Here is a 13,774-nt window from a genome sequence, read left to right as displayed (position 1 = left end):
ATTGCAAAAAGTAATAAAAATGTGTCCTGATGTAGACGAGTGTCAGGAAATCGGAGGCTTGTCATTCTGTGAAGTCACTAGCCTCTACTCTCCTGACATTCTTCCACATCATGACCCGCTTTCTCATAATTTACCTTCAAAAGTCCACATCATCTCACCACATCATTAAAGACGTGACATCTATTGGTATAATGAAAGGTCTTTTTTTGAGCTAGGCACAGGGGATTGGGGGCATACATACAGCTTAATAGGATTCTTTAAAAATTACCATAAAGGTTGTACTTGATATTGGGAAAACTAAATGACAGGTTCTCTTTAAGTAATTACTGTAAAAAAAGGATTATCCAGCCATTCTGGCAGGGAATGTAACCTCATTGAGATACTAGTCTATTAATTAATGCAGATGGTATTGGGTATCTGGTGACACTCGATAAAATACTGCATTAGAGAATGTACACTGCTGTCGTTCAGGGCGTCACTTTAAATTGTACTAAGGTATACAGTATACCCCACTCAACTGATGAAAACGATAAAGGTGCTGTATGTATTAGGTAGTGTATGTACGATCATTTGACCATCTTGCCTTTTGTTACATATGGTGGTTTCATCACATTCTGTATGCTAACTTCTGATTATCCACAGGTTGCAAATGTGACTGACTATGGAGCCTTTATTAAAATACCAGGCAGCAGAAAGCAAGGTATGCTAGATGGACTGTCCAGCTCTTACCCTTTTACTAACCTGTTGTAAAATTAAAAACCATGGATGTTAATCGCATCATATATTTAATTTGCCAGGTCTTGTTCACAGAACACATATGTCATCTGCTCCTGTTGAGCGTCCTTCTGAAGTAGTAGATGTTGGAGAGAAAGTTTGGGTGAAAGTCATTGGCCGTGAGGTACGACACTAGATTTGTGTTACACTGTACAACTTCTGCCAAATTGCCAGCTACTGACTCTATGGATAGTGCACGTTTTGCTTCCTGCAGCTGCCTCTACGGACAAGATGCATTTATTGATGTCTGATCTCAAAGTTTATTCTCTTCCTCAGTTACAGAAATCATCTAGTATTTCTGGGACTAAGCTTTAAACAATGAGCACTAAATATAAGTAAGACCTGGTGCCACAATCTATCATATATCCATAGACATATCAGAAGCACAGAGTGGTAGAGATGAACTCAGACTTCTGATGACTCCAAAACACATGCATTACGTTCCATACTACCAAATCCATGCTCATGAAGGTATGGTGTAATGTCGATATCCAAGACATGGCTCAAGATAATCTTAAAGAGTAACTAAATCTTTGATAAAATCTGGTCCTTAACCTCCCTCCAATTGCTCAAAAACCTCCAACAAAGTGAACAGTTCAGGGGATCGGAGCGCATAGCTCCTGCTTGAGCGCAACACAGAGTGGAGCACGAATACGCATAGAAAGCGTATAAGTACACAAGAGAGAACGGATATACTAACATGTGTAGCACCCAAGCCGTAGCTGTGCACTCTTCTCTTGAGATGTGTACTTTGTGATTTTGGGGGGTCTTTTGAACAATTTAGTACAATTCTTTGTAAAATCCTCTGAGTGCACTCCGGTCTTCTGAGCTATGCACTTTACATACAGGAACCCAGACATCCACAGATCCACTTGGAATTAAGAGGACAAAAAAAATAAAAGAAGAAATTGTAAAAAAAGCTATCGGGCATTGCCGGTAGAGATGAGCCACTGGGGCAATATTAAACAATTAGGCGGGCACAGCCCTTGCCAAGTTAGATAGGATGATAGAGATTTTCTTGACAGAGATATTGCTCATCTTTGTGTTTGCAAAAATATAAAACTTCAAGATATATGAAGGATCACAGTACATGTGGGATAAAGGAGTTGTCTTTAATCACTACAGTACAAAATACTTGTAAAAACAAACAACTTTACAATATACTTGTTATTAAAAAGCATCTCCGTTCTTAAGAACAAAGTGATTTTGATTTTTATTGTTTACTGCTCATTGTTGAGGTGCCCGGACAAGTCTGCAGTGGTGAACGTACACACAGTCCTTCCAAGCTGTTTCCAGTAGAAGTTAGCTCCCAATCTGGCCAGCTTCAGGGCATCCACGCTCCTCCGGCCTTGCAGAGGCAGAGCTGCCTGTCCTCGCATCAGTGGAGGGTGCAGAGTCTGCGAATCCAGTGGAATTATGCCGCTAGTCCGAAGTGTGGCTTCAGCAGGAGTGCTCTATTCCCCAACAAGTAGTATCTGGGAGGGAGGGGAGTGGTACAAAGCAGTGAGTGAAACAGTCCCTTTTAGTAGATGATTGGATTTGTAGCTTTTCCGAGTGACTAAATCTTTGTATTCTTGTTTCAGGTAAAAGATGGGAAGCAAAAAATCTCCTTATCCATGAAAGTGGTGCACCAAGGAACTGGGAAAGATTTAGACGCCAATAATGTGGTCCTGGAGTAAGTGATGTCAGAGTCTGAAATCTTTGTGTTTTTTGCATCTGCTATATTAATGCTATTTGTCCTCTTCAGGCAGGATGAGAGAAAACGACGAGAGTTTAGAGACTACAGCAAACAGAAAATTACACTGGAGGCCGTGCTGAACACTGTGTGTAAGAAGTGCGGCTGTAAAGGTAGGACGTGCACATTTACACTACCACTGAGGCTCATTTTATCATCTATTTCTATGGTCAGCGGGAATAGTGAATATAAGTGTTTAGATTTTCGGTAATACAGCACTCTTATAGCCCAGCTGTTACATTTCGACAAACAAGGTTGTTTTTTTACTTTAGCTTCCATTGTAGTTGTGAGATTTCCATTGAATGGCTTCTGGCACTAGGCAATATGAATTGTTACTGATGATACAAGTCTGTAGCCATCAGCAAAGTTCCAGCAGAGGAAAATTGCTATTGAGTTTTCAGCAGTTACTTAGTGTACATATGCAAAGTATTAACTATACAGAGACCCATCAGAGTCCTCCTCTGAGGAGTGTGAGTACATTACTCATCTGCAGCTAGACCAGTGTATAGGATGTTTTCACACCAAATAACCCAATTTGTGAACTCTCTGCCCTGTTATGCCACAGTCTGATGAATCAACATGGTGTCCTCTATTATAAAGGTTGTCCAAGATTAGATAATGGCTTCCTTACAAAAACAGTGACATCCCTGTCAGCAGGTTGTGTGACACCTCACTTCCCAACCTGTAGAAAGCCGCGGTGCTGGAGGAATGCTGCCATGTGCTTCTAATACAGACAAGCCCTTTAAGTCCTAACACACAAATACAAGCAGCACTAGGGGTATTGACCATGACAGTCCTGGGCAATTGTCTACAACATTGGCTATAACCAGTTTACAGACACAACTTGTTTTCCACACCAAGGAAAAAACTGGTCTGAAGTGTGAAATGCAGCAGTCTTCTATGCACTATGCAGCACTGTCCTCTTTTATGTGCACAACTGATCTTCTGGATACAGTCACAAATTATCACTCCTCCTCTATGTAGGCATATGTTGGGAATTGGAAAAGGTTTTTCATTGTATTTTTCTTTGTCGCTCCATTGGGAGACCCAGACAATTGGGGTGTATAGCTTCTGCCTCCGGAGGCCACACAAAGTATTACACTTCAAAAAGTGTAACCCCTCCCCTCTGCCTATACACCCTCCCGTGCATCACGGGCTCCTCAGTTTTATGCTTTGTGTGGAAGGAGGCACACATCCACTCATGAATCTCAGATTAGTTATATCGGTTGGAAGAAAAGTGGGCCCCCACGGGGCCCCCGGCATGTTCCCTTCTCACCCCACTATGTCGGCGGTGCTGTTAAGGTTGAGGTACCCATTGCGGGTACAAAGGCCGGAGCCTCATGCCGTCTCCTTCACCATCCCTTAGCGGCTCTGGGAGAAGTGGGATCCTGAGCGGTCATCCATCCACTGGGACCGTGCTCCCTCCGCAGCCCCTGAGGGAATCTGTCGGACAGGAGTTTATTTATCCTCAGGGACCGGGCCCTGCATCACTAAGGTACTCTGTATCCCCATGGGGGATGTGCATGGAGCGCCTTTATCCCGGACGCTGCAGCAGCTGCTTATTTGTGACGGCCGGCGGACTTCCGCGCCGACCGCGCCTGTTTGTCGGCCGCGGTCTTAAATTTAGTCCCCGGCTTCAATTGCGGCCTAGTAGCAAAACTCCCGCCCCCGGGCCTGTCTATCAGGGGTAAGGGCGGGACGGCCGGCCTGACGTCGGCTGTGAGGGCCGGAGCATCCTGTATGTTTCCTCCCCCCTCACTGATCACTGTGGGGACTCCAGATTCCCGCACTTTTTATAACGCCGCCCACGGCTCCACTCCTCCCCTGAGAGCTCCGGCAGCCATTTCTTTGGCATTCTGCCTGTGAAGGATTTCCTGGAAAAAGCTCTGCAACGCTGGGAGACCTAAGGCAGGGAATCTGGAGGACACACACTCCGCTTCTTAGCGGTCGGTAAGCCACACCGGTCACCCGGTGCTGGTCCCCTTAGGGTGCCGGATTAGATACTATATATATATTTATATATTTCTGTTCGGTCGGGCTGTATACCCTTCCCATATACCCTCAGTGATCACTCTCCTAGGAGACAACAGCATGTCGTCCACAAGGAGCAAGGGTGGCAAGGCACAGGGTTATTTTGCGACCTGTACCTCTTGTGCGGCTAAGTTACCTGCGGGTTCCACCTACCCTCACTGTGAGCAATGCTCAACCCCTGTTTTGCTTCCTCATCCTGAGCCTCGGTCACTAGTGGGCCCCTCGGCTCAGGTAGAACCCCTTGCTCCCCCTGTTCCAGGCGGCAGGGACAGAGTTTGCAGTTTTTTGCTGAAAAACTCTCTGAGTCACTCTCACAATCCATGGCTCAGTCTATGGACAAATGGTCTGCCAAGCTGCTTGAAGCTTTACAGTCCAGACCGGTCCTTACACAAGCCCCGGGCCCTGTTGGATCTTCACCTCCAGGCCCCTCTCTGTCCGCGCCGCAGCACGTTCCCAGGGGGGGCCCTAGGTCTCACGTGGAGGACCCGGCCCGGACCACAGTTCCAGACCGGCTAAGCGGGCCCGCTGTGAATTTTCCCCGACTTCTTCACGCTACTCGGGTTCCCAGCGTGAGGACTCTCTGGAGGACGAGGCGGACGTCGCAGCTCAGGGCTCTGACACTGACGTTGCTCTCAATCTTGATACACCTGAAGGGGACGCCATAGTAAATGACCTTATCTCGTCCATCAACCAGGTGTTAGATATCTCTCCCCCGCCGCCACCGGTAGAAGAGTCGACTTCTCAGCAGGAGAATCACCAGTTTCGGTTCCCTAAACGTACACGGAGTGCGCTTTTCGATCACTCTAACTTCAGAGATGCTGTCCAGAAGCCCAGAGCGGTTCCGGACAAGCGCTTTACTAAGCGCCTTACTGACACACGTTACCCCTTCCCCTCTGACGTGGTTAAGGGTTGGGCTCAATGTCCCAAGGTGGATCCCCCAGTCTCTAGATTGGCGGCTAGATCTGTGGTATCGGTTGCAGATAGTGGCATCCTTTAGCGATGATCCGACAGGCAGATAGAGCTCATGGTAAAGTCCATCTATGAAGCCACGGGCGCGTCTTTTGCCCTGGCCTGTGCAGCCGTGTGGGCACTACAAGCTATCTCAGCTTGTCTGACTGAGATTAATGCGGTCACACGTAATTCTGCTCCGCAGGTTGCGTCTTTGACTTCTCAGGCGTCAGCTTTTTCTTCCTACGCCATGAACGCAGTTTTAGACTCTGCTAGCCGTACAGCGGTGGCATCCGCTAACTCTGTGGCAGTCCGCAGGGCCATGTGGCTGCGCGAATGGAAGGCAGACTCGGCTTCCAAGAGGTTCTTTAGCGAGCCGATGCACTTTTTCAGGCGGTGAACGCTCTGAAGACAGAAGGAGTTGTGATCCCTGTTCCCCTCCAGGAACATGGTCGCGGCTTTTACTCCAACTTGTTTGTGGTGCCAAAGAAGAATGGCTCGTTCCGTCCCGTTCTGGACCTCAAACTGCTCAACAGACATGTGAGCACCAGACGGTTTCGGATGGAGTCTCTCCACTCTGTCATCGCTTCGATGTCACAAGGAGACTTCCTAGCATCAATCGACATTAAGGATGCTTATCTCCATGTGCCGATCGCACCCGAACATCAACGCTTTTTGCGTTTCGCCATCGGGGACGAACACCTTCAGTTCGTGGCATTGCCTTTCGGCCTGGCGACAGCCCCACGGGTGTTCACCAAGGTCATGGCATCTGTTGTGGCGGTCCTACACTCTCAGGGCCACTCGGTGATTCCCTACTTAGACGATCTTCTGGTCAGGGCACCCTCTCAGATGGCGTGTCAAAACAGCCTTTCCGTCGCTCTGGCGACTCTCCAGCAGTTCGGGTGGATCATCAACTTCCCAAAATCCAAGTTGATACCGACCCAATCACTGACGTACCTTGGGATGGAGTTTCATACTCAGTCAGCAGTAGTCATGCTACCGCTGGACAAGCAGCTTTCGCTGCAGGCAGGGGTGCAATCTCTTCTTCGGGGTCAGTCACACCCCTTGAGGCGCCTCATGCACTTCCTGGGGAAGATGGTGGCAGCGATGGAGGCAGTGCCCTTCGCGCAATTCCATCTGCGGCCACTCCAGTGGGAATATTCTCCGCAAATGGGACAGGAGGTCGACTTCACTCGACAGGAACGTCTCTCTTTCCCTTGCAACCAAGACGTCACTTCAGTGGTGGCTCCTTCCCAACTCTCTATTGCAGGGAAAATCCTTCCTACCCCCCACCTGGTCTGTGGTCAGGCCCGGTCTCAAGATCACAGAGCTCTGGCGGCGGACGCATTAGTTCAGGATTGGTCGCAGTTTCGACTGCCCTATGTATTTCCTCCTCTGGCGATGCTGCCCAGAGTGCTGCGCAAGATCAGGTCCGACTGTCGTCGCGCCATTCTCGTCGCCCCAGATTGGCCGAGGTGGTCGTGGTACACGGATCTGTGGCATCTCACGATGGGTCAACCGTGGGCGCTCCCAGACCGCCCAGACTTGCTGTCTCAAGGGCCGTTTTTCCATCTGAATTCTGCGGCCCTCAACCTGACTGTGTGGCCATTGAGTCCTGGCTCCTAGCGTCCTCAGGGTTATCTCAAGATGTCATTGCCACTATGAGACAGGCCAGGAAATAAGAATTATTCTTACCGATAATTCGGTTTCTAGGACCTTCCACGACAGCATAGGAGGTTGTCTCTCCACGCCCTAATTGGGACAGGAAGTTCAAGAGGTTTAAAAGGACCCTCCCACCTCCCACAGCCAGTGTCTTACAAAGAATCCATAGCATATGAGAAGTACTACACATTCAGGAATAAATGAATACATAGGGGAGGGAATTACCTGCTGTCGTGGAAGGTCCTAGAAACCGAATTATCGGTAAGAATAATTCTTATTTCTCTAGTCCCTTCCACGACAGCATAGGAGGAATACCAAAGAATTGATACATAGGGGGGGACCACAGCCTGCAGGACCCTCCTGCCAAAGGCCAAATCCCTGTTGGAATCCAGATCCAACCGATAATGCTTCGTGAAAGTATGGAGCGAAGACCACGTAGCCGCCTTGCAGATCTGCTCAGGGGAGGCCCCTGCCCGTTCGGCCCAGGAGGCAGAGGTAGCCCTGGTGGAGTGCGCCGTGAATCTAGTAGGTGGAGAGAGATGCTGACCGAGGTAGGCATCTCTAATTGCCCGCACAATCCAGTTGGCGACGGTACTCTTAGCCACCTTCTTGCCCTTATTGCGGCCAAAGGGCTGGATGAACAGGTTAGAATCAAGGCGCCAAGAAGCAGTAACCTCTAGGTAGTGCAACACTATCCGACGGACATCCAAAGAATGAAACACTTCCTCACCCGGAGTCCGAGGATTCTGACAGAAGGAAGGCAGGACGATGGACTGCGAACGGTGAAAATCCGAAACCACCTTGGGAAGGAAGGAAGGGTCCAGCTGAAAAACAATGCTGTCATCCCTGATGGTCAGGTAAGGTTCCCTAACAGACAAAGCCTGAAGTTCGCCGACTCTGCGAGCTGATGTAATAGCCACAAGAAAGGCAGTCTTGTGAGAAAGGGAACGAATGTTACAAGAGCACAGAGGTTCAAACGGAGACTGAGATAGACCTGTAAGGACCGTATTGAGATCCCAGCGAGGCGTCAGGACCCTCTGACGTGGACAGAGTCTACTAGCGGACACAAAGAACCGACGGATCCAACGATGATCTGCCAGAGCCGTGTCAAAGACTGCACTGAGTGCTGACACCTGAACTTTCAGGGTGCTAGGCCTAAGACCTAAGTCTAACCCACTCTGGAGAAAGTCCAGAATCTGCGCAATATTTGGTCGAAGAGGGTCAGGAGGCCGAGAACCACACCAGGAGGAAAATCTCTTCCAGATTTTGTTGTATATACTATTAGTCACAGGTTTACGGTTCTTCTGTAGTGTAGCCACAACTTTGTCAGAAAGCCCTTGGGCCTTCAGTGCCCGGGCCTCAGAAGCCAGGCAGCCAAGTTGAGTTTCTGGGGAGCCGGATGGAAAATCGGACCCTGTGACAGTAAGCTGGGGTCCGAACCTAAGACGACTGGGCCGTCGATTCCTAGCGTCATGACCAGGCTGTACCAACTCCTCCGGGGCCACAGAGGGGCTACCAGTATGGTTGGGACCCCCTCGTCTCTGATCTTCCTCAGGGCCCGTGCGAGAAGAGGAAGAGGGGGGAATGCGTAAACGAGGCGAAAGGACCATCTGTGGCAGAAAGCGTCTACCCCTAACGCCCCGTCCCTTGGGTTCAGGGAGAAATATGTTGCGACCTTGCGATTCCCTGCCGAGGCAAAGAGGTCTACCTCTGGTGCACCCCACCTTGCCACTAGAGAGCAGAACACCGCCTGATCCAGGCTCCATTCCCCTGGATGAACATCCCGACGACTCAGGAAATCCGCCTGAAGATTGAGGGAGCCCTTCAGATGGACCGCAGAAAGGGAGAGCAGAGATTGTTCTGCCCATTGAAAGATTCGGGAGGATACCGACTTCAGGGCGCCTGAGCGTGTACTGCCCTGATGGCGGAGATGTGCCACTGTTGTGACATTGTCTGAATATACCAGGACGTGAGAGTCCCGGACGAGGTCCTGAGCCGCAAGGAGGGCTTCCCTGACTGCCCTGAGCTCCCGGTAGTTGGATGATTGGGAGCTGACGTAAGGACTCCAGACCCCTCGAAATGGGGAATTTGCCACCATTGCCCCCCATCCTCGTAGGCTGGCATCTGTGGTCAGTGTAACCAGGGGTTTCTGAGTCCAGGCAACCCCCACCTGCAGGTTGGCGGGACTCAGCCACCAGAGAAGGGATGAGGAGACGGACTCCGAGAGGCGAAACCGTCTGTTTAGGGATGACGGGAGTCTGTCCCAATGTGCCAGGATATGATCCTGGAGACACCGAGAATGGGCCTGAGCCCACCTGACTGAAGGAATGCAGGATGTCATGGAACCCAGAGCTGACATAGCCGCTCGAAGCGTCGGGCGAGCCTGCCTGCGGAGCTTTGATATTTTGGCTAACAGAGCTATCCTGTGGCCCTCTGGGAGAAAAGATGCCTGTCTGTCGGAGTCCAGCAGCACTCCGAGAAACTGCCGAGTGGAGAAGGGGGTTAACTGTGATTTTTTGAGATTGGGAATCCATCCCAGAGACCGAAGGATTCCCAAAGACCTTTCCACATGGCTCCGGAGGGTTGGAGCAGATGGAGCCATGAGAAGAAAGTCGTCCAAATATGGAACCAGACAGATACCCTGCAATCTCATGAAGGCGACCACCTCTGCCATGATCTTGGAAAAGATCCTTGGAGCTGAGGAGATCCCGAAGGGAAGTACATTGAATTGGAAATGAAGTACTTCCTCCCCGTGAAGCACCGCAAACCTGAGGTATTGCCTGTGTCCCGGATGGACGGGTACATGGAAGTAGGCGTCTTTCAGATCTATAGAGGCCATCTGATGGTGTAGACCTATCAGGGGAATAGCTGATTTCACTGACTCCATCTTGAACCGCCGGTACCTGACCTGACGGTTTAGACGTTTTAAATTGATAATTATACGGACGTCGCCGGATGGCTTCTTGACCAGGAAGAGACGGGAGTAGTGTCCTACCCCTTCTTCCTGACTCGGGACTGGGGAAACTACCCCCGAGTGCACTAGCTCTATAATCTTTGTGTACAACAGAGCCTGTGAACCCGGTGACGCCAGCGCAGTGACTCGGAGACCCGGAAGAGGGGGGGAAAGGAATTCTATGAGAAGACCGTCCGAGATGATCTTCAGAACCCATTGGCAGGTGGTTATGGACTGCCACTGGGGAAGAAACGCTGAGAGTCTTCCCCCCACCCGGGACGAGTCACTGTTTGTCCTGCTGAGGACGTTGCTGATGGGGAGGGATGAGGATGTTTCTCCCTCTACCTTTGGGACAGCTCCACCTGCCAGCCTTCCCTTTCCCTCTGGGCTGGGAGGCCTGAGGCATCGAGGGACGAAAGGACCGCTTCCTGTTAGGTCTAGGATCGGGCAAGGCCTTACGATCGGTCGCCTTGTCCAGGATATCATCCAGGGCAGGCCCAAACACTAAATCCCCTTTAAACGGAAGTGAACAAAGCCTCATTTTGGAGGTGGAGTCTCCGCTCCAGGCCTTAAGCCAGAGGGCACGTCGGGCAGAGTTAGAAAGCACCGAGGTCCTGGCTGCCAGGCTGACAGATTCCACCGAGGTATCTGCCAGAAAACAGGTAGCCTTCCTAAGCAAGGGAAGGGATTCCAGTAATTCCTCCCTAGGGGTCCCTTGGGAAATATGAGCCTCCAACTGGTCTAACCACCTAATTAGGGACCTGGATACGCAGGTGGAGGCAATGTTGGCTTGAATAGAGGAAGACGATGCCTCCCAGGACCGCTTCATCAGGCCCTCTACCTTCCTATCCATCTGATCCTTCAGTTGGGAAGTATCCTCAAAGGGAAGAGCCGTTTGCTTAGCTACCCTAGCCACCTGAACGTCTACTCTTGGGACCTCCCAATGTAGTCCCGAAGGTTCCAGAGGAAACCGGCGTCTAAGGTCACTCCGTACCCGCCTCTCAGGAAATTCCCATTCCTGAGAGACAATATCCAAAACATTGGCATGAACTGGGAATCCCAACTGTTTGACTGACTTCAGGCCAGCAAACATTTCGTCCTGGATAGAAGGAAGAGACTGCACTTCCTCTAAACCCATAGTGCTCCGAACTGCCCCAATAAGATCCCCCAACTCTTCTGAGTGAAATAGCAAGGACTGGTCAGACCCCCCTGATGGAAATCCTTCATCAGGACCCTCAGAGGTGGAATCAGCGTCCTCCTGATCAGATGGGGTCGACTGGAGTCTCCTCTTTTTTGGAGGAGAGGGTCCAGGAGCAGGGCCAGGAGCAGGGTTAGGAGCAGGGCCAGGAACAGGAAGGGAGGCCAGAGAGGCCCTAATCTCCTGTTTCATCATGGACCGCAACTCATCTATCAGAGATGGTTGTTCGGCCCTAATAATCTGGTCCGTACATTGCTGGCAAAGCTTTTTATCCCATACTGCAGGGAGCTTTTTTATACAAATAGGACATTTTTTAATTTTTTCCACTCTGTCAGGTCTATCAGGCTTATCGGACTTGTCAGCTTTCTCTGACTTCTCAGGCTTCTCTGACTTTTCATTTCTGTCAGTTTTCTTGGTGGCCTTGTCCTCCTAGAAAACACAGACCATAGAGCCATAAATCACCTGATGAGACCTATGTCCGAGGGACCATTCCCCTCCATACTCACAGTAGCAGGGGGCACACTGGGTTCTGCAGAGGCTGCTGCAGCGAAAGACATGACAGGGAGCACGGTTGCTTACCATGATCTGATGTCTTCGTGGCAGCCCTTATGCAAAAGGGCCTGCCCCCCCAGTGACGGTGCATGTTCCCCGCCTCCCGCATCCGGTCCTGGGCAGGCCGTGTCACCGTCGGCGTGCCTCCACGCTGCCTCCGCAAAACCGGAAGTCCCGCCCCCGGGAGCACTTCCGGATCGCTCCGGCAGCGTGCATGCGGGAAGCGGCCGGCGGCTCAGGGAGGACGCCGGCCGGGGAGCTCAACAGCCTGCATCACCCCTCAGGAGGATCCGGAAGACTGGAGCAGCGGTCCCCCACAGCGTGAGGGAACAGCAAGGGAGGAGCGGTGAGGCCCGACCGATGCTGTCCGGCTTAAGGTACAGGGGAAGAAGAAAACAAAAAAAAAAAATAAAATAAAAAAAAATATACTGTAGTTCGCCGGCCACCACAGCATAGGAGAAAAACAAAAACCTCTCCATGCCCCATGGGGACAGGAAAGACACTGGCTGTGGGAGGTGGGAGGGTCCTTTTAAACCTCTTGAACTTCCTGTCCCAATTAGGGCGTGGAGAGACAACCTCCTATGCTGTCGTGGAAGGGACTAGAGAAACCAATGTCCGCCAAGATCTATCACAGGTCTTGGAGGATCTTCTTATCCTGGTGCTCTGATAAGGGTTTTTTCTCCCTGGCCCTTTGCCTTACCCACTTTTCTTTCATTCCTTCAATCCGGAATGGACAAGGGTTTGTCTCTCGGCTCTCTCAAGGGACAAGTATCGGCGCTATCCGTATTTTTTCAAAAGCGTCTAGCCAGGCTTCCGCAGGTCCGCACGTTCCTGCAGGGAGTTTGCCACATAGTCCCACCTTACAAGCGTCCGCTGGAACCCTGGGATCTTAACAGGGTGCTAACGGCTCTTCAGAAACCACCTTTCGAGCCGCTGCGGGATGTCTCTTTATCACGTCTTTCGCAGAAGGTGGCATTTCTAGTGGCAGTTACATCGCTCCGTAGAGTGTCGGAGCTGGCAGCGCTGTCATGCAAAGCCCCCTTCCTGTTTTTTCACCAGGATAAGGTGGTTCTGCGTCCGGTCCCGGAATTTCTCCCTAAGGTGGTATCCCCTTTTCATCTCAATCAGGATATCTCCTTACCTTCATTTCTTCGTCGCTCCATTGGGAGACCCAGACGATTGGGTGTATAGCTACTGCCTCCGGAGGCCACACAAAGCATTACACTAAAAAGTGTAAGGCCCCTCCCCTTCTGGCTATACACCCCCAGTGGGATCACTGGCTCACCAGTTTTCTGCTTTGTGCGAAGGAGGTCAGACATCCACGCATAGCTCCACTGTTTAGTCAGCAGTAGCTGCTGACTATATCGGATGGAAGAAAAGAGGGCCCATATAGGGCCCCCAGCATGCTCCCTTCTCACCCCGCTGGTGGTTTGTAAGGTTGAGGTACCTATTGCTGGTACGGCGGCTGGAGCCCACATGCTGTTTTCCTTCCCCATCCCCCTGAGGGGCTCTGAGGAAGTGGGATCTTACCGGCCCCAAAGCCCTGAGGCCGGGCTCCATCCACAGACCCATTGAACCTGCTGGATACGGAGCGGGGGTACCGTTCAGGGACATGGCCCTGCACCATTCAGGTACTCTGTGTCCCCGTACACACAGGCACAGCACACTCCAGACTTGCTGGGTGTGCTAGTGCGCCGGGGACAGTAAAGGGTTACAGTCACTGCAGCCTAGCTGAGTGACTTTATGTATGGGGAACTACCGCGCCGGACGCTCCGGGAGCGGCGGCGCGGCTGGGACTTGTAGTGCGCCGGGGACTTAGCGCCGACCGCGCTTTTACGGCGGCGGCGCTTATAAATCCAGTCCCCGGCTTATTGCGGCCTAGCTCCGCTTCGTTCCCGCCCCCACCCTGTCAATCAGGGTA

At 51.2% G+C, this 13,774-nt stretch overlaps 1 protein-coding gene across 4 annotated transcripts in view; it reads left to right on the top strand.

Moving 5' to 3' along the window:
* ZCCHC17 (zinc finger CCHC-type containing 17) overlaps nt 1-13,774 on the top strand; it is a 48,514-nt gene that overhangs the window by 15,668 nt on the left and 19,072 nt on the right. For 3 of the 4 annotated variants that reach the window (XM_075333948.1, XM_075333946.1, XM_075333947.1), the window contains exons 3-6: nt 643-700; nt 798-898; nt 2,358-2,449; nt 2,522-2,622. In XM_075333948.1, the coding sequence (XP_075190063.1) occupies nt 643-700; nt 798-898; nt 2,358-2,449; nt 2,522-2,622 (352 nt within the window). Of the gene's footprint in view, nt 1-642; nt 701-797; nt 899-2,097; nt 2,278-2,357; nt 2,450-2,521; nt 2,623-13,774 lie in introns of those variants that run through there. The other variant, XM_075333949.1, reaches the window with a different exon arrangement.

This window comes from Anomaloglossus baeobatrachus, chromosome 2, assembly GCF_048569485.1.
Source record: "Anomaloglossus baeobatrachus isolate aAnoBae1 chromosome 2, aAnoBae1.hap1, whole genome shotgun sequence".
NCBI lineage: Eukaryota > Metazoa > Chordata > Amphibia > Anura > Aromobatidae > Anomaloglossus > Anomaloglossus baeobatrachus.
The sequence above is the reverse complement of the archived record's forward strand: the minus strand, read 5'-3'. Positions and strand labels throughout refer to the sequence as shown.